This window comes from Pan troglodytes, chromosome 8 (assembly GCF_028858775.2).
Source record: "Pan troglodytes isolate AG18354 chromosome 8, NHGRI_mPanTro3-v2.0_pri, whole genome shotgun sequence".
Classification (NCBI taxonomy): Eukaryota; Metazoa; Chordata; class Mammalia; order Primates; family Hominidae; genus Pan; species Pan troglodytes.
In genome coordinates this window covers 144,526,342-144,543,656 of record NC_072406.2, presented here as the reverse complement: position 1 = coordinate 144,543,656, position 17,315 = coordinate 144,526,342, and the positions used below count along the sequence as shown (strand labels likewise).

At 48.6% G+C, this 17,315-nt stretch overlaps 2 protein-coding genes across 51 annotated transcripts in view; one reads left to right on the top strand and one right to left on the bottom strand.

Moving 5' to 3' along the window:
* The window catches only part of LRRC27 (leucine rich repeat containing 27), a 47,583-nt gene extending 43,563 nt beyond the window's left edge, over positions 1-4,020 (bottom strand). For 11 of the 50 annotated variants that reach the window (XM_063782327.1, XM_063782322.1, XM_063782329.1 and 8 more), the window contains exons 1-2: positions 3,863-4,014; positions 2,382-2,639 (exon numbers count right to left, since the gene is read on the bottom strand). In XM_063782327.1, the coding sequence (XP_063638397.1) occupies positions 2,382-2,591 (210 nt within the window). In that variant the 5' untranslated portion in view covers positions 2,592-2,639; positions 3,863-4,014. Of the gene's footprint in view, positions 1-2,381; positions 2,640-3,012 lie in introns of all 50 variants that reach the window. The other 39 variants (XM_054660033.2, XM_063782316.1, XM_063782319.1 and 36 more) reach the window with 20 other exon arrangements.
* A 595-nt stretch (positions 4,021-4,615) lies between these two features.
* STK32C (serine/threonine kinase 32C) overlaps positions 4,616-17,315 on the top strand; it is a 126,037-nt gene continuing 113,337 nt past the window's right edge. Inside the window, exon 1 of the mRNA XM_054660040.2 lies at positions 4,616-4,701. Within this exon, the coding sequence (XP_054516015.1) occupies position 4,701 (1 nt within the window). The 5' untranslated portion in view covers positions 4,616-4,700. The remainder of the gene's footprint in view (positions 4,702-17,315) is intronic.

Here is a 17,315-nt window from a genome sequence, read left to right as displayed (position 1 = left end):
TCCAAGACAAAGTGCCTTGAATTGGCTTAGGTCAGCAAACTACACAAAAACAGGATGTACTAGGCCCCTACTTGGATAGCCGATGCCTGCTTGTTGGCCCCCACCCCTTAGTTGCCCTCACCCAAACCAGATGAAAGTTTACCAGCCCGCAAAATAGCTCGTTTTGTCCGTTCTTATCAGCCTGCCCAGCCACTTAGGTCATAAGTCAAATACTTGAAGAGCCCCTGAGCTGACTGGGATTGCAATGCATTGTGGGCCACGACAAAATAAAGCAGGACAACCCTAAAGAAAATACCTACAGCCCCTGCCCAACAACCAATAGGGAACGTCCAGGAAGACTGCGACCCCATAGTACTCAGCCTATGAGGAACCAGGGGAGGAACCTGCACCATACAGCCCCTACCCAACAACCAATAGACGTCCAGGAAGACTGTGACACCCCCCCCACCAAAGTACTCAGCCTATGAGGATCTGGGGGAGGGACCTGCACCCTACAGCTCCTACCCAACAACCAATAGACGACATCCGGGAAGACTGTGACCCCATAGTACTCAGCCTATGAGGATCTGGGGGAGGAATCTGTGCCCTACAGGCCCCTGCCCAACAACCAATAGACGACATCCGGGAAGATGGTGACCCCATAGTACTCAGACTCTGAGGATCTGGGGGAGGAACCTGTGCCCTACAGCCCCTACCCAACAACCAATAGGCGAAGTCCAGGAAGACTGTGACCCCCATAGTACTCAGCCTATGAGGATCTGGGGGAGGAACCTGCGCCCTACAGCCCCTACCCAACAACCAATAGGCGAAGTCTGGGAAGAATGTGACCCCCATAGTACTCAGCCTATGAGGAACTGGGGCAGGACCTGCGCACCAGGGGATAAATGGCTTGTTGCAACCCTGCTGGGTGTGCCTGCCCATCAGACACCCAATCTTGCAAGACCGTCATTAAAAAGTCTTTCTTCCACTGTTCTCTGAGTCCATTCTTTGGGTTTGGATGGGTAAGTTTGTTTCTCATGTGGTGAACAGTGAGGTGGCTATGTCACAATACAAGTTCCATCTTTCCTATTAGGTCCTGGGAGCCTCATGTGAGGATGGGGGATCTCTGAAAGTGCTGTTTATGACTTTAGAGACTGCAGCCACAGCTGCAGAAAGTCTACCACTCTGATTACCACATTTAAAGACTCTATGCCATGGTAATAAAATTTACACTGACATTTGTCTTCTGAAAGGTATAAACAGTTATCAAGTTTCTTCATTAAGCCTGAAGACCTCTGGAATTTTCTCCTTCTCCCTTTGTGCATAAAGGTAACAGAAACCTCAGGGCTCTGCTGGATCCCTTATTCAGGGCTGACGATATCTGTTCATTAAAAGTGACATCTGTGTAACAGGAGCCAGGACAAGGCAGGTCCCTGTGACCAGTGCCTCACCCTAGATGTCAGCATGAAGGAAAGAAAGAGCAAGACCAGCGCTGCCCTCACAGCAAAGACAACGCAAATGTAGAGTTTATAACTTAAGCGGCCACTAAAAATCTAAATATATAGCTCTTGTAGAAGAACTCAAAAATGTCAATCTGGCCAGGTGCGGTGGCTTACACCTGTAATTCCAGCACTTTGGGAAGCTGAGACAGGCAGATCACCTGATCTCAGGCATTCAAGACCAGCCTGGGCAACATAGTGAAACTCCATCTCTACTAAAAATACAAAAAGAAAGTCAATCAATATCATAACTATGTTCCAGACACTGAACTTTCACGTTATTCATTTTCACAATAAATGATGTGAAAACATGATCATTCCGACATTCCAGATTAAACCAAATGAGGTTTAAGGAAATTCTGTGAGTCCCAGCAGGGACAAGTGCTGCAGGGGGAACCCTCAAGTGTCTAACATCAAAGCTGTGCCCTCACAGAAGCTTTCTCTAGAAATCACATGGACAAGACAGCATCTACTGCGGACTGACCCGGAGAAGGGCCGGGCACAAAGTAAAACCAGTGTGTAACATGAGCAAAATCATGGGTGAGAACAAAGTTTTTAACTGCTCATGTTGCCTGATTTTCTTTAAGGTTTTGTGTTTTAATTAAGAGACCAAGGGTGTTTGGCAGTAGTTTCTACCACAGGTTTTGAGAGATGAACTGCAAGGAAGAGAACAGACACCTTCATCTAAATAGATGTACTATTTCCATTGGTTGGTCCCCATCATGAATTTCCCATTTTGTTGTGATTGGCGTATGAAACTATGAGTTAACCTTTCCTCTATTTCATTTTAGAATTCATCATTTCCAAAGAGAAAGAAGCCTACAAATAAAGCCCAGGGGTACATTCCCATTTCTGTCTATAGGGGACCTGTGGGCACACAGCCTGAGGAGCAGCCCCACTTACTTGAAGGCTGGGGATTCTAAAGACCTCCTCCAAACGGCACAGACCACTTTCACTCAAGTCTAAAATCGGTGAGGAGGAAAAGATGATGCCTCCAACACCCTTGTGAACATCTTTGGAGGGGGTGGCAGGCAAGCTCCTAGTCTGACCAGCACCCTCCTCCAGATCAGCAGCAGCCACAGAGGGAACTTCGTAGGAGCTGCTTTCCTCCATTCGTTCTCTTCCAGGGACAGCAGCTCATCCTCCTTGGTCTGGAGTCACCTGAAGACACGGGAAAGGGAAACGTAGAAGCAACTAATTATACCGAGGCAAAACAGAATAGCTGTGTGGCAGATCTACTGTAATGTAACTTGCTTTAAAAGCTATCATTTTTCCTAAGCAGTAGCAAAAATTTGACTTTTAAACATGTAAAAAAAAAAAAAAAAAGGAATACAAAGAGGTTCAGATTAAAATTCTCTGCTTTCACTTTGTACAATGGAGTTCCAAGATTTAACTCCTGGAAAACGCAAAGGCGCACAATAGTAATGATCATTTTAGGGATGTAAACAGATCGGAACATTTCAAAGCCTGTAAATCAACTGCAACGCTTCCATGAAATGACTGGGGGCGGGTGGAAGTTTGCACTGTTTCTTACCTCTGGTGTGGTTCTGTGCCATTTGAACTATGTTTTTAGTTTCTTGAGGCCAGGAAGCCTGTCTTTTGTTTACCATTTTGACCCAGTGACCAGAACTAAGTCTGGCTAACACCCAGTTAAGCACCGGGGAAAAACCTGTTAAATTAATCTCGAATTTTCGTTGTCCAGCAACACTTTTACTCAGAAGTATTGTTCACCAAAATCTCATTCAGCGAGGCACACTTCCACTTGCAATTTCCAAACAATTTATTCGGCAATAAGAATCAACGTTGGAATGCATCAGTTCACCTAATTCAAGTCACTCAACAGCCCAATGATTGGCATATGAGGCGCAGATCAGTTAGGGAACTGCTCCAGGGGCGCAGTTAATTGGGGGGTAGAGGCGACACCGGGACCCAGCAGGGTTCAACCCCAGGCAGCCTGCATTCCATGGAAGCCCGCGGGCTTTTTCACGGTCAGTTCACTTGTTTTCTCCGAATCACGGAACTTAAAACAGAGGAGGGGAGGCTTCAAACCTCAGAACAGGGAAAGTATCTTAAAACCAGAAGTGAAACAACAGCCTGGACTCACACAGGGCCCAGGCAGCGCAGGCTCCGTGGGGTTTCCGAGGCTGCCTTCAAGGGATCCCCACGCACGCCCAGCCCCGCTCCCTGCCTCGATTTCCCCATCCGGGCGAGGCTGAGTTGGATCCGACGCTCTGGGCCTCACATTCCAGGCCTCAGAAGGGCAGCCTTTGCGGTCAGCATCGCGGCTGGAGCTAGGCGACAGGGCACGAGGGGCCGAGGCACCACCTTCCTGCCGCCGCCCGCCTCGAGGGCTCAGCGAGCTGGCCGTACCCGCCCCGTCTCACCTGCCGCACCCCCGCCCACTGGAGCGCTGGCGAGCCCCGCCGCTGAGAGCAGCAGCCCGACAATGGAGGCCGCCCAGCCAACGCGGTCGCCATGGAGACGCCGGTACGGAAACCCGCAGGCGCCACGCTGCGCGCGAGTGTGTCTGTGATGCGCCTGCGCGAGGGGTGTGGTGCGCCTGCGCGCGGGGGTGTGCGTGTTGTGGGGGTTTGTGCCTGCGTGCGGGGGCGGGGTGTGGGTGCCCCTGCGCGGCAGGGTGTCGGGTGTGGTGCGCTGCCCGGGAGGGGGCGGGGTGTGGTGCGCCTGCGCGGGGGCGGGGGGGGGTGCGCTTGCGGGGGGGGGGTTGTGGTGCGCCTGCGCGGGGGTGGCAGGGGGTGGTGCGCCTGCGCACGCACGCGGCCAACGGTAGCATCCGTTTTTCCGCGCCAGTGGCCTTGAAGGGGCGGTGGCCGACGGGCAAGTAGGGACCGAGAGGGTCTGGAGGGGCGACCGGCCTGGCACAGAGGGGAAGGAAGAGAGCGGGATGCTAAGTGCCGTCTGGGGAGCCGGAGGGCCCGGGGCGGGCGGGGCTGCTCGAGGACAGCCGAGCAGAAAAGAATTGCTGCTGAGGCACCACCTTTGGAGCCGCCCTCGCTGCCTGTCCTTCCCGCTGGGCTCACTCCCCGCTTCTCTCCTGGGGCTTCCTGGAGCCACTTCCCACAGGAGCTGCTTGTCCCCAAATCTTGCCTCAGGGCTTGCTGCCAGGGGAACGCAGACTCAGACCGTCCTCTTTGGAGAAGTAAGGCTGCCTCTGCTGAGTCTCCTGCAGTGGACGGAGGAGTGAGGGGGGCGAGGAAACGCAGTGAGTGTCTTGAGGAAGGGTTTTGAGAATTTGGAAGAAGATGAAATGACACCGGGCGGGAGGGGAGGTGCTCGCGTGGTCATGTGGAACCCTGGAGTCCCGTGCACCTTCATTCCAGGATCCAACTGATAATGAAAAGTAGCACCCTCTATCCCACCCAGAAACACTCTTGAAACCCGGACAGTTTAGCTGGAGTCTGCCATGATTTCACTTTTTTTTTTTTTTTTTTTTTTGAGGTGGAGTCTTGCTTTGTCTCCCAGGTTGGAGTGCAGTAGCGTGATCTCGGCCCACTGCGACCTCCGCCTCCCAGGTTCAAGCAATTCTCCTGCCTCAGCCTCCCCAGTAGCTGGGACTACAGGCGCGCGCCACCACGTCCAGCTAATTTTTGTATTTTTAGTAGAGACGGGGTTTCATCATGTTGGCCAGGCTGGTCTCGATCTCCTGACCTCATGATCCGCCCCCCTCGGCCTCCCAAAGTGCTGGGATTACAGGCATGAGCCACCGTGCCCGGCCTGATTTCACTTTTTTAAGGAAACGACATAATTATGTGGAGAAACGACTATCCACTTTGAGGGGATTTACGTTTTATTTTTGTGAAGAGATCACAGTAAGAAATGTTTTTTAGGCCGGACACGATGGCTCACGCCTGTAACCCCAGCACTTTGGGAGGCCAGGGTGGGAAGATCACTTGAGGCCAGGAGTTGGAGACCAGCCTGGGCAACCCAGTCTCTACAAAAATTTAAAAAAAAAAAAAAAAAAAATGCTGGGTGTGGTGGCACACACCTGTAGTTCCAGCTGTGTGGGAGGGTGAGGCAAGAGGATCGCTTGAACCTAGGATTTTGAGGCTGCAGTGAGTTATGATTGTGCCACTTAATGTCAGCTTCGGTGACAGCGAGACCCTGTCTCAAAAAAAAAGTTTTCGTACATACCCAACTATCTACCAATCAGGAAGCTGAAAGCACAACCAGTACCTTCCCAGGAGCGTGGGGAGGCCAACCACCCGGGCAGAGCAAGGAGAGAATGAGGAGTGACATGGGTGGTGCCGTGAGTGGCGAAAGGGATGGAAGATTTCAGCACGATGCTATTTCTAACAAGTTTCAGCATTCCAGTATCTCTTTTCACAAATAAAACATTTACTAACCATTTGAGCGTATTCCCTCTTGCTTGTTATTGTTGCCTCAGGTTTTTGTTTCACATTTTTCATGCTACATTAATTTTTGTAGTCAGTAGTTAATTGTATGTACGAGCATGTTTTGCCCTTTACTGTGCTCAGTTTTTGCCCAGCCAGATTGTATCCATTGGTAGCCTTTTGGCAAGTATTCTTGGGTGAGCCTCCCAACGTAGGAACGAATGAAGTGTTCGTGTTAATCTGATTATTGAGTGGCTGTGGAGCTGGTGCCGCGTTCCTTGTTGAGTCATTTCCTGTCTTGATTTTAGGACCTTCCTCTGGGGCAGCGACTGCTGCTACCCTGCCGAGAAGTTTGCTGCCCGTGGCATTGCTACTTCCATGAAGGAAATCTATCTTCTCTTTTCATGTCTTTGTTCTGAAATTTCGCTGTGGTATTTCTGAGTATAGGTTGGTTTGGCTGTGTTGCCTGGCGCTGGCCGTGTCTTCTCACCTGAGATAGCTAAGTTTAGTTCCCAGCCCTTCCCGGCCATCTGTCCTCCCGTGGCACCTCTGCACCCTGACAGAATTCTTGTTCTGGATCTCCTAAAAGGGAGTAGCTTGCACCCATTCAGTGTCTTCTCCATCTCTCAAACTGCGCTTCCCAGTGTTGGTCTCTGTGTTCTCGGTTTACGATCTTCCAGTTTACTAGTTCTGTCTCTATCCAATTAGTTTGTTTAATCTGTTGAGTTTTTAAATAAAACCGCATTGGTCTCTATTTCTAATTTTCTTTTTTGTGTCTAATTTCTTCCAGTTTTTGTTTTATAATCTGTTTTTAATGTTCATGGCTGTTTTCTTTCTTTATCTACCATGAGAATCCCAAACACCTCTATTTATTTATTTTATTTATTTTTTGAGACAGGGTCTCAGTCTGTCTCCCAGGCTGGAGTTCAGCGGTGTGATCTCGGCTCACTGCAGCCTTTGCCCCCCAGATTCGAGCAATCCTCCCACCTCAACCCCTCAAGTAGCTGAGACTACAGGCATGTGCCGCCACACTGGGCTAATTTTTGTATTTTTTGTAGAGACTGGGTTTTACCATGTTGCCCAGGCTGGTCTCGAACTCCTGAGCTCAAGCCATCCACCTGCCTCAGCCTTCCAAAGTGCTGGGATTATAGGCGTGAGCCACTGCCAGTCCTGAGCCACTGCCCGGGATAGACACATTTATTTTAAACTGTGCTCTATTGTTTTCATCTCCCCTGGGCGGAATTTACCAGTTGATGGCTGATACTGTTATCTGTCTTCTTGGAGTCCTGTGTTTTGAAATCTAGACCTGCAGGCTTCTGCAGAGGGGGCTTATGTTCTGTTTCCCTGAGTATTCACTGTGTGTCATGCTCTGGCAGGAGCCTCCGTCCAGCCTTTTGGGGTCATGCTTGGGTGCTTGCCTGGCCTTGCTGTTGGGAACTGTAGATCCAGTCCTGGAGCCAGCAAGAGGCTGGGCCGAGGGCTGTCCTCGTCTCCATCTCCAGATATCGCTGCAGAAGTTGTATGTTTTTTCACATTCCTTTCATGGAAGTGAAACCGCCTTTGCAAAATTATAACTGAGGAAATTATGACAGTGAAAGAGATCAGACCTAACCGATTCCATCTTGCTTCTAACTTTTAAGCTGTCCTTGTTCATTCCTGGGCATAGGCCAAACTAACCTTGGGAAGGAATTCAGTTCATGGTTTGACTCTGAAACAAAATGGGTAATAGCCCTTTCCCGAAAATACCCCCTTCTTGCCCAGGGACCAGTCTGCCTTTGCAGGACTAACAAATTAGGTACAATATTAGACATTACAGGTTAGGGGTCCTGCAGCCTCTGGCTCCAAGAGTCTAAACCTCCCCAAATTGCTCCTGGGTATAACATCACTATTGTAAAACCCAAGATCAGAGCTTGAGATATTTTGCAAACCCTGCACTCCACAGATCAGCCGACACCACCCAGACCTGTAATCTCGCTCCGGCAGTTCGGGCACCCACCCAGGAGCAGGAAACAGCAAGGAAACCTCACTTCGACCCCCTATGAGTCCATCTCCAACCTGACCAATCAGCACTCCTCATGTCCCAAAGCCCCACCCTCCCAATTATCTTTAAAAACTCTGATCCCAGAATGCGCAGGGAGACTGACTAAGTAATAGTAGTAGAACTCCGGTCTCCTGCACAGCCCGCTCTGCGTTAATTACTCTTTCTCCATTGCAATTCCCCTGTCTTGGTAAATGGGCTCTGTCTAGGCAGCAGGCAAGGTGAACCCATAGGGCAGTTACAGAGGCAAGAGACTTATTCCAGCCCTGGTTTTCAGCGATGCTCTTGGCTGTTCTCCACTACTCTCAGGCACTTTCTGCCCCCTCACTCTTCAGGGACAGCCTTCCCAAGCACCTTTCCCTCTTTCTGGGCCCAGAGCCCCCACAGGCCCAAAGTCTGGGTCTTGTGAGCTGCTATGTGTTTCTGATTCATTTTTGGTCTATGAAGTGTTGCTGGTTTTTAAATTTTTGTTTTAAAAATTACCTATCATAGGCCAAGCATGGTGGCTCACACCTGTAATCCCAGCGCTTTGGGAGGCTGAGGCGGGCGGATCACCTGAGGTCAGGAGTTTGAGACCAGCCTGACCAACATGGCGAAACCCCCATCTCCACTAAAAATACAAAAATTATCCAGGCGTGGTGGTGCATACCTGTAGTTCCAGGTACTCGGGTGGCTAAGGCAGGAGAATTGCTTGAACCTGGTAAGCAAAGGTTGCAGTGAGCCGAGAGCATGCCACTGCACTCCAGCCTGGGTGACAGAGCAAGACCCTGTCTCAAAAAAAAAAATTTGTTTTAAATAAAAATTACCTATTGTAGCCATGGTTGGGGAGAATTGTGGGAGGGCCTCTGTATTAGTTTGTTTTCATGCTTCTGACAAAGACATACCCAAGACTGGGAAGAAAAAAAGGTTTAATGGACTTAAAGTTCCACATGGCTGGGGAGGCCTCACAATCATGGTGGAAGGTAAGGAGGAGCAAGTCATATCTTACGTGGAGGGCAGCAGGCAAAAGGAGAGAAAGCTTGTGCAGGGGAACTCCCCTTTTTAAAATCATCAGATTTCGTGAGACATATTCACTATCACAAGAACAGCCTGGGAAAGACCTGCCCCCATGATTCAGTTACCTCCCACCGGGTCCCTCCCACAGCACGTGAGAATTGAAGATGAGATTTGAGTGGAGACACAGCCAAACCGTATCAGCCTCTAAGCTTGAACTTGCAATACCATCTTGCCCAGAGAAAGTAATATTTTCCAGTACAGGAAATAAAACAGTTTTACTCTGCTTTAGTTTTTTTATGTAATCCCTTATTGTGAAGCTGCCATAAGTTATGTGTGATGTTTTTCCAGTAATTAATATTCTTCTACATTGTAAACCAAAAACAAAAGTCTGAGTCCCCCAGCCAGCTGAATGGACCCCTCTTCTCTGTCAAGGGGATTCCAAAGAAACCTGAAACTAGTTCAGACCATGACCAGCAGTGGAGGACTGGGCGCGCCTCCTAGTTCAGACCGTGACCAGCAGTGGAGGACTGGGCGTGCCTCATGATACTCCTCTCCTTTTGGGGTTAGACAAACTCACCAGCATTAACATTAAAATAGAGATCTTGGCTGGGTGAGGTGGCTCACGCCTGTAATCCCAGCACTTGGGGAGGCCAAGGCAGGCAGATCACTTGAGGTCAAGAGATCGAGACTAGCTGGCCAACATGGGGAAACCCCATCACTACTAATAATACAAAAATTAGCCAGGCGTGCACCCATAATTCCAGCCACCCAGGAGTCTGAGGCACAAGAATTACTCGAACCCAGCAGGTGGAGGTTGTAGTGAGCCGACGTCACACCACTGCACTCCAGCCTGGTGGCAGGGTGAAACTTTGTCTCAAAAATAAAATAGAGGTCTTAAGACTGACAGAACAGACTGTAGCAATAAGATACCAAGTCCAACTGACTCTGGCGCAATATCACATGGCAGATAAGGAAATCAAGATAATTACCCCCAAATTTGTTTATTTTTCATATGTGGAAATGGCCCTGCAAAGCTGTCTTCTGTGGGGCAGAGATTTGTATCTGTAAAGAATCTAACATAACTGGATCTTTACCCTTCCAGGCCTCCCCAGTCCTGAAGAGATGAACTGATAGTCTAGCACCCTTTGAAGGTCTACATAGGAAACCATGTTAGTCCATTTTCATGCTGCTGATAAAGACATACCGGCCAGCGTGGTGGCTCATGCCTGTAATCCCAGCACTTTGGGAAGCCAAGGCGGGCAGGTCACGAGGTCAGGAGATCGATACCATCCTGGCTAACACGGTGAAACCCCGTCTCTACTAAAAATACAAAAAATTAGCCGGGCGTGGTGGCAGACTCCGATAGTCCCAGCTACTCTGGAGGCTGAGGCAGGAGAATGGCATGAACCCAGGAGGTGGAGCTTGCAGTGAGCTGGGATCGCGCCACTGCACCCCAGCCTGGGCAACAGAGCAAGACTGTCCTAAAAAAAAAAAAAAAAAAAAGACATACCAAAGACTGGGCGGTTTACAAAAGAAAGAGGTTTCATTGGACTTAAGTTCCACCTGGCTGGGGAAGCCTCACAATCATGGCGGAAGGCAAGGAGGAGCAAGTTGCGTCTTACCCGGATGGCAGCAGGCAAGAACTTGTGCAGGGAACTCCCCTTTTTTTTTTTAAGACGGACTCTTGCTCTGTCACCCAGGCTGGAGTGCAGTGGTGCGATCTCGGCTCACTGGAAGCTCCGCCTCCTGGGTTCACGCCATTCTCCTGCCTCAGCCTCCTGAGTAGCTGGGACTACAGGCACCCGCCACCACGCCTGGCTAATTCTTTGTATTTTTTAGTAGAGACGGGGTTTCACTGTGTTAGCCAGGACGGTCTTGATCTCCTGACCTTGTGATCCACCCGTCTTGGCTTCTCAAAGTGCTGGGATTACAGGTGTGAGCCACCGCGCCCGGCCAGGGAACTCCTCTTTCTAAAACCATCAGATCTCGTGAGACTTATTCACTATCATGAGAACAACATGGGAAAGACTTGTCCCCATGATTCAGTTACCTCCCACCGGGTCCCTCCCACAACATGTGGGAATTCAACATAAGATTTGGGTGGGGACACAGCCAAACCATATCAGAAACATCAGAATTTACCATCAATTGTTTCTAACAGTAGCCACCAATGAGACTTCATCTACCACTAAGAACTTGATCTCTACAACCCCTTATATTTACCCAGACACTCCTTCCTGTTGATTGATTCCAGGTCTTTAGATAATAATTCTTTCAACCAATTGTCAATCAGAAAATCTTTGAGTCCACCTATGACCTGTAAGGTCACTCTCCTGCATCTCTCCCCATCCCACTTTCAGTTGTCCTACCTTTCTAGACCAAACCAATGTATACCTCACATGCATTGATTGATGTCTTATGTTCCCCTAAAATGTATAAAACCATCTTGCAACCCAACCACCTTGGGCACATCTCAGGATCTCTTGAGACTGCCTTGGGCCATGGTCACTCATATTTAGCTCAGAAATAAACCTCTTTAAGTATTTGACAGAGCTTGACTCTTTTTGTCAACAACATCAAAAGAAAGGCAGTCTTTTTTTAAAATGTAAAATATACTTTATAGAAAGTTGAATATAAGGACAATACACATTTCTATGTAAGTTTACAGATTTCAAAATGGCCTAAAATTGTTTTTTGGAAGATGTTCAAAATGCCCTGGCAGCTGATTCCATTTCTGCTCTGCTGTGCCTGCTAAACCAATCATCATACAATGTGACAACTGAAATACATTGCTCTTCCTTGAAAAGAGTTCAGACTGCAAAGTGAAGATGACCTCTGTTTCCTCATATAGGTCTTCTGAGAGCACAACCCACGACTGGGATTTTGCCAGGAAGATGTGGAATGGTGTGGAAAGACAAGAAGCTGCAGCCTTCAGGCTGCCATGAAAAAGCTGGGAGTGTGTTCTGTGGCCCATCAGGAGGGGGTGTATAATGAATTGTTAATGAATTTCTCAGATGAGCCAAAGTGGTGAACTTGTCTCAGTACCCAGGGAGACTCAGACTCATCCCTAGCTCTTGGCCTCCATTTTCCCAGCTGCTGTGGTTGGAGTGGGTCCCTGGAATTCATATGTTGGAAATTTGGTCCAGGTGTGGGGGTGTTGGGAGGTGGGGTCTTTAAGGTGCGGTTAGGCCATTAAGAGATTAATGCTGCTCTTTAGGGACTGGGCTAATTCTTGAGGGAGTGAGTGGATTCCCGCTCTCTCTGGACAGCATTAACTGCCACAGGTTGGGTTATTATAACATGAGGCCACCCCTCATGTTTTGTCCCACTCCCCCTTCCACTTCGCTTCTGTGTCATGATGCAGGACAAAAGCACCACCAGAAACTGTTGCCGTGCTCTTGGGCTTCCCAGCCTTCAAAACTGAGTCAAGTAAACATCTTTCCTGTATAAATCATAACCCAGTCTCAGGTATTCTTTGTAGCAACAGAAAATGGACCAAGACACTGGCCTTGAGACTTGGGTGCAAAATGGTTTAGCTCCATCTATCACCCCATCCCAAGCCAATCTCATGGCCTGTGAGCCTCCAATCCCCATGCACCCCACCTTCTATCTTAAATTCTTTAACCTGAATTCATGTACCTAACATAGACACAGGTTTTGGGGATTCAGACATGGACGCCTCTGAGGGCCATTATTCTGTCTGCCACAATTAGATCAGCACATCTCTTGGAAAGGAACTGTCTTTATTGGAGGAAATACATTGACGAGGTGCCAGGGTGGGCAACAGTCTGTGAACATTGGTGTTGGCCTAGGCCAGTGAGAACGCTAGGGATGGAGTCTTAAGCCAGCCAGTGATGGCACTATTCAGTCCATACAGTTAAGAGATATCAAGGATGGGTGACCAGGAAGCCAAGGGCAAGCGCCTCAGTAACAATCATGATTCCTGGCCCATTTCCAGACTTGAGCCAGGTTTTGGACCCAGAATGCATTGTGCAAGGAGAAATTGATTTGGTGGAAAATTACATGGTAAGCCTATTGTAAGGGGCAGGAAGAATTCCCAAGAGGTTCAACAAAACCTAAGCAACTGAAAACGTCATTATTTCAGTAAGGACAAGCACTAGGAAGGGAAATAATCATAGTACACAGAATGAAAGGGTGGTGAGTCCGACGCAGGGCAGCACTTAGACCAGGGAAGAGACATCCTCCTTCCCTGGGCTTGGCGTTTTAGACGGCCTGCATTTCACAGACACAGAACCAGCTATCTGTTCTTTCTGGTTTCGTAAGAACACTCTGGGATGGAGTAAGCGATCAAATGTGTTCAGGAGAGGGACGCACGAACCAAACCGGTCCCTGGGCCAGAGAGAATGGGGCTGAGACATGCACATGTTTGTGGAGAGAGCAGAGAACCACGACCTCCACCCCAGGACACTGGAGAAAGTACAGAGTGGCCACTGCCGATGACCCCAAATGGGTGTCAGGCAGGAGGGCTTCCCAGATCGGGGTGCCTCCTCCCCCTGCTGGGTGGTATGGTCCTGGGAAGGGCTTAGTAATTCCAGGGCTTCTCAGATGCTGGCAACATTTTACTTCCTGTGCTGGTAGTTACACTGGCGTGAAATTTGGTTGAGATGCATGCCCATTATCTGTGTAGTTTCCCACAGGTATGCTATGCGCCAGTGCAAGAGTTTATACACATCCTTAGGAGAAAATGTCAGTGAATTTTACTTTGTTCTTAGGCTAAGAAAGGATTTTTAAACAAGATATAAAAACACCATAAAAATAAATATTGGTAAATTCACTATACTAGAAATAATCCTGTTCATCAGAAAGATACCATAAAGAAAATTAAGTCAGCCAAAAACTGAGAGAAGATACTGGCGACTCTTATATCCAATGAAGATTAGTATCCAGACTCTATAATCTGATAAAGATAGTATGCAGCATTCCTATGATTCAATAGGGAAAAGATAGAGATACATTTATAGTAATAGGTAAAAAGATATAAACCAATAGCTCACAGTAGAGGAGAAATAAATGGCCAATAAAAATATAAAAGATGCTTCACTTTACTAGCTGTCAGAGAAATGCAATTTGATCCAAGATTGTATTTCAGATAAGTGAGTCTTACACTCACTCAACTGGCACCAGCAAAGCAGCTGCCTTGTGTTGGTGAGCTGGTGAAGCCCACGGAACCCGCTGCTGTGAGAGGGTGTTCGTCAATATCTTGGGAGCATCTGGGGACTCCTGTGCAGGGTTGAATTCTCAAGTGCAACAGCCCCACAATTCCCCCTTTGGACTCCAGTAGAGAAGCAGATGGAGGCGTGCACCAGGACACAGGTGCCAAAATGTGCCCCGCGGGATCATGCATTTAAGTAAAAGCACTGGAAAGGCCAGGACGGGAGAAAGCGCAAATACATCACAGTGAAGCCAGACAAGGAAGCATCTTACAGCCTCAAAATGAATGAACAACCCTCCGCCTCCCAGGTTCAAGCGATTCTCCTGCCTCAGCAGTAGCTGGGATTACAGGTGCCTGCCACCACACCCGGCTAATTTTTTGTATTTTTAGTAGAGACAGGGTTTCACTATGTTGGCCAGGCTGGTCTCGAACTCCTGAACTCCAGCCATCCACCCGCCTCGGCCTCCCAAAGTGCTGGGATTATAGGCATGAACGACCATGCCCGGCCCTTAGATGGAAATTTTAAAGAGGTTACAGACCAGAGGGTGAATGAAGTGGCTGTGGGACTAGTTTGAGGACCCTCTGGGGAGCTGGCCTTGGGTCATCTTAGACATTGTCCCAGCAGGCTATGTGGAGGGTGACGTGACTCCAGTTGGCTATTCTCAACAGAATTCCACATAACAAACCATCCCAAAATTAGTAGCATGAACGCCAAGCATTTAGCTCTCACTCTGCAGGTGGGCTGGGCTTGGCTGGGCTTGGCTGGGCTTGGTCAGTCTTGGCTCTGGGCCACAGATGCAGCTCGCATCTATTCTATGGGTGTCTCATTCTTCTGGGACAAGCAGGTCACCATGTGCCTCCCATGAACATGCAAAGGTGCAAGACGGTAGCTGTGGGAGGACATCCAGGGCCCACTTCGCTGGCATCTCCCCAACATCCCTTTGACCGGTCAGGCCTCACCGTGTTCCATCCCACTCTCCAGTCGGGCCTCTCTGCTCCCTCCCACCTGACACCCCATTGGCCAAACAAACCACACGGCAAGCCAGTCCCAGGATGGTGAGGTGCACTGCACCCACCCCAAGGCCATGGCAGGGTATGGAGATGTCATTTATTGTAAGATGGACAGATAAGCTGGACCAATAATTTACAGATTCCAGCAGAGGGTGAGGACACCTAGATGCGCCAGGACTGTAGGAGATCACAATGACGGCAACGCCTTGGCCTTCCTGGGGACAGGGAGCCCTATTTCCAAATATAGTCACATTCTGAGGAGCCGGGGGTTAGAACATCAAGTCTGCCCTTGACCTCACACAAGCCAGGCTCCTCCAGGCCCTCTGCTCCACCAGGCCTCAACATGGCGCACAAAAGATTGAACGGACGCCAGCATCATTTGTAAGAACTCCAGGCCGCATCCCAAGGGTGACCTAGCCCCCCAACTGCCTGCCTGAGAAAACTTAAGCTGCCCAAAGGATCTCTTGTTGGCTCCAGCAACCCCTGAGAACAGGGCCCCATGCCCCAGCCTCTGCGGGGGTGGGACCTCACTTCCATAACCGTGGTCAACAAACCTATTATAGACGGGTCTGCTGTGGACCCACCCCCTTCCCACTCTTAAGTTTTCGCTTCCCCAGCCCTCCTGAGCCCCAGCAGACCCCCACCCCTCACTGTCCCTTTAAAACCCACAGTCACCGCTGTGCAGATTCAAGCTGAGTCAGGTCACGCTAGACTCTTCCCCATTGCAACAGTTATGACTAATCACAGTCTGCCCTCACCACTCTGGCAATGGGCTGTGTTTATCTTTAACCAGCATGAAAGTGGAGGACACATTCAGCCACAGCACCCACCCTGCACACCCCCCACCATCCCCTACCTGCCCCCTCCCCAGCCTGGATTGTGGGATGTTCCTGAATTTTTCTCTTGTTTTAGAATTTTATCATTCACACGTGCAATGTGCCATCTAGTTTTTCTTGGCTTTATAAACCTCATAAAAATGTGCCATACTGTATGAGGTCTCCTGTAACTTTTTTTTTTTTTCTGGAAATAGCTGTTTTGAAGACTTTTTCTCATTGTTGCTGGAACCTGGGAGGCAGAGGTTGCAGTGAGCCGAGATCGTGCCATTATACTCCACCCTGGGAGAAAGTGTGAGACTCCATCTCAAAAAAAAAAAAAAAATCCATCTAAGGTGCAATAGATGAGTTTTATATTATGTAAATTATGCCTCAATAGAGATGACAAAAGGAAGGGGAAAAAAAAACCCTTGGCTACAAGCCATTGTGAAGACACAATACCACAATTTTTATTCAATTTACAGTAAATTTATACCATCCCCACACTCCCACTTTAGGATGAGTACCCTCAGCCCCTGCATTCCCACAGCTGTCTGCAGTCCATTCCGCTCTCACCCCAGCCCTAGGGAAACACTGACTCTACACATTTGCCTGGACAATGGGGTGCACATTTTAGGTAAATGGAGTCAGACAGTACGTCGTCTTTTCATCTGGTTTTATGTAGAATAATGATTTTGAGGTCCATCCGTGCAGTAGAAGGCATCAGTATTTCATTCCTTTTTATTGCTGAATAATATTCTGTTGAATGGATATACTATTTGTTTATCTGTTCACCAGATGATGGACATTTGGACTATCTACAGTTTGGGGCTATGAAATCATGCTGTATGAATATTCATGCACCTATCTTTAAGTCATATATTTTATTTTTCTTGGCTAGATTCCTGGTAGTGAAATTACTGGGTCATATGGTAAGATTATGCCTAAATTTAAAATAAATGAACTGTTTTCCAATGTAGCTGTATCATGACTAGGCGTGGTGGCTCACGCCTGTAATCCCAGCACTTTGGGAGGCCGAGGTGGGCGGATCACCTGAAGTCAGGATTTCGAGACCAGCCTGGCCAACATGGTGAAACCCCGTCTCTACTAAAAATACAAAAACTAGCTGAGTGTGATGATGAGCGCCTGTAATCCCAGCTACTTGGGAGGCTGAGGCAGGAGAATTGCTTTAACCCAGGACGTGGAGGTTGCAGTGAGCCAAGATCACGCCACTGCACTCCAGCCTGGGTGACAAGAGAGAAACTCCATCTCAAAACAAAACAAAAAACAAAGTAGCTGCATCACTTTAACAAAATATGGACTCCAGTTCTGCCACATCCAACCCTCGGTATTGTCTAAAAGCAATTTTAAAAATTTTATTTGCCCAGTGACTCATAATGTTTATCCCATTTTACGTGTGTATTAGCCATGTAGCCATTTGTATGTCTTATTTGG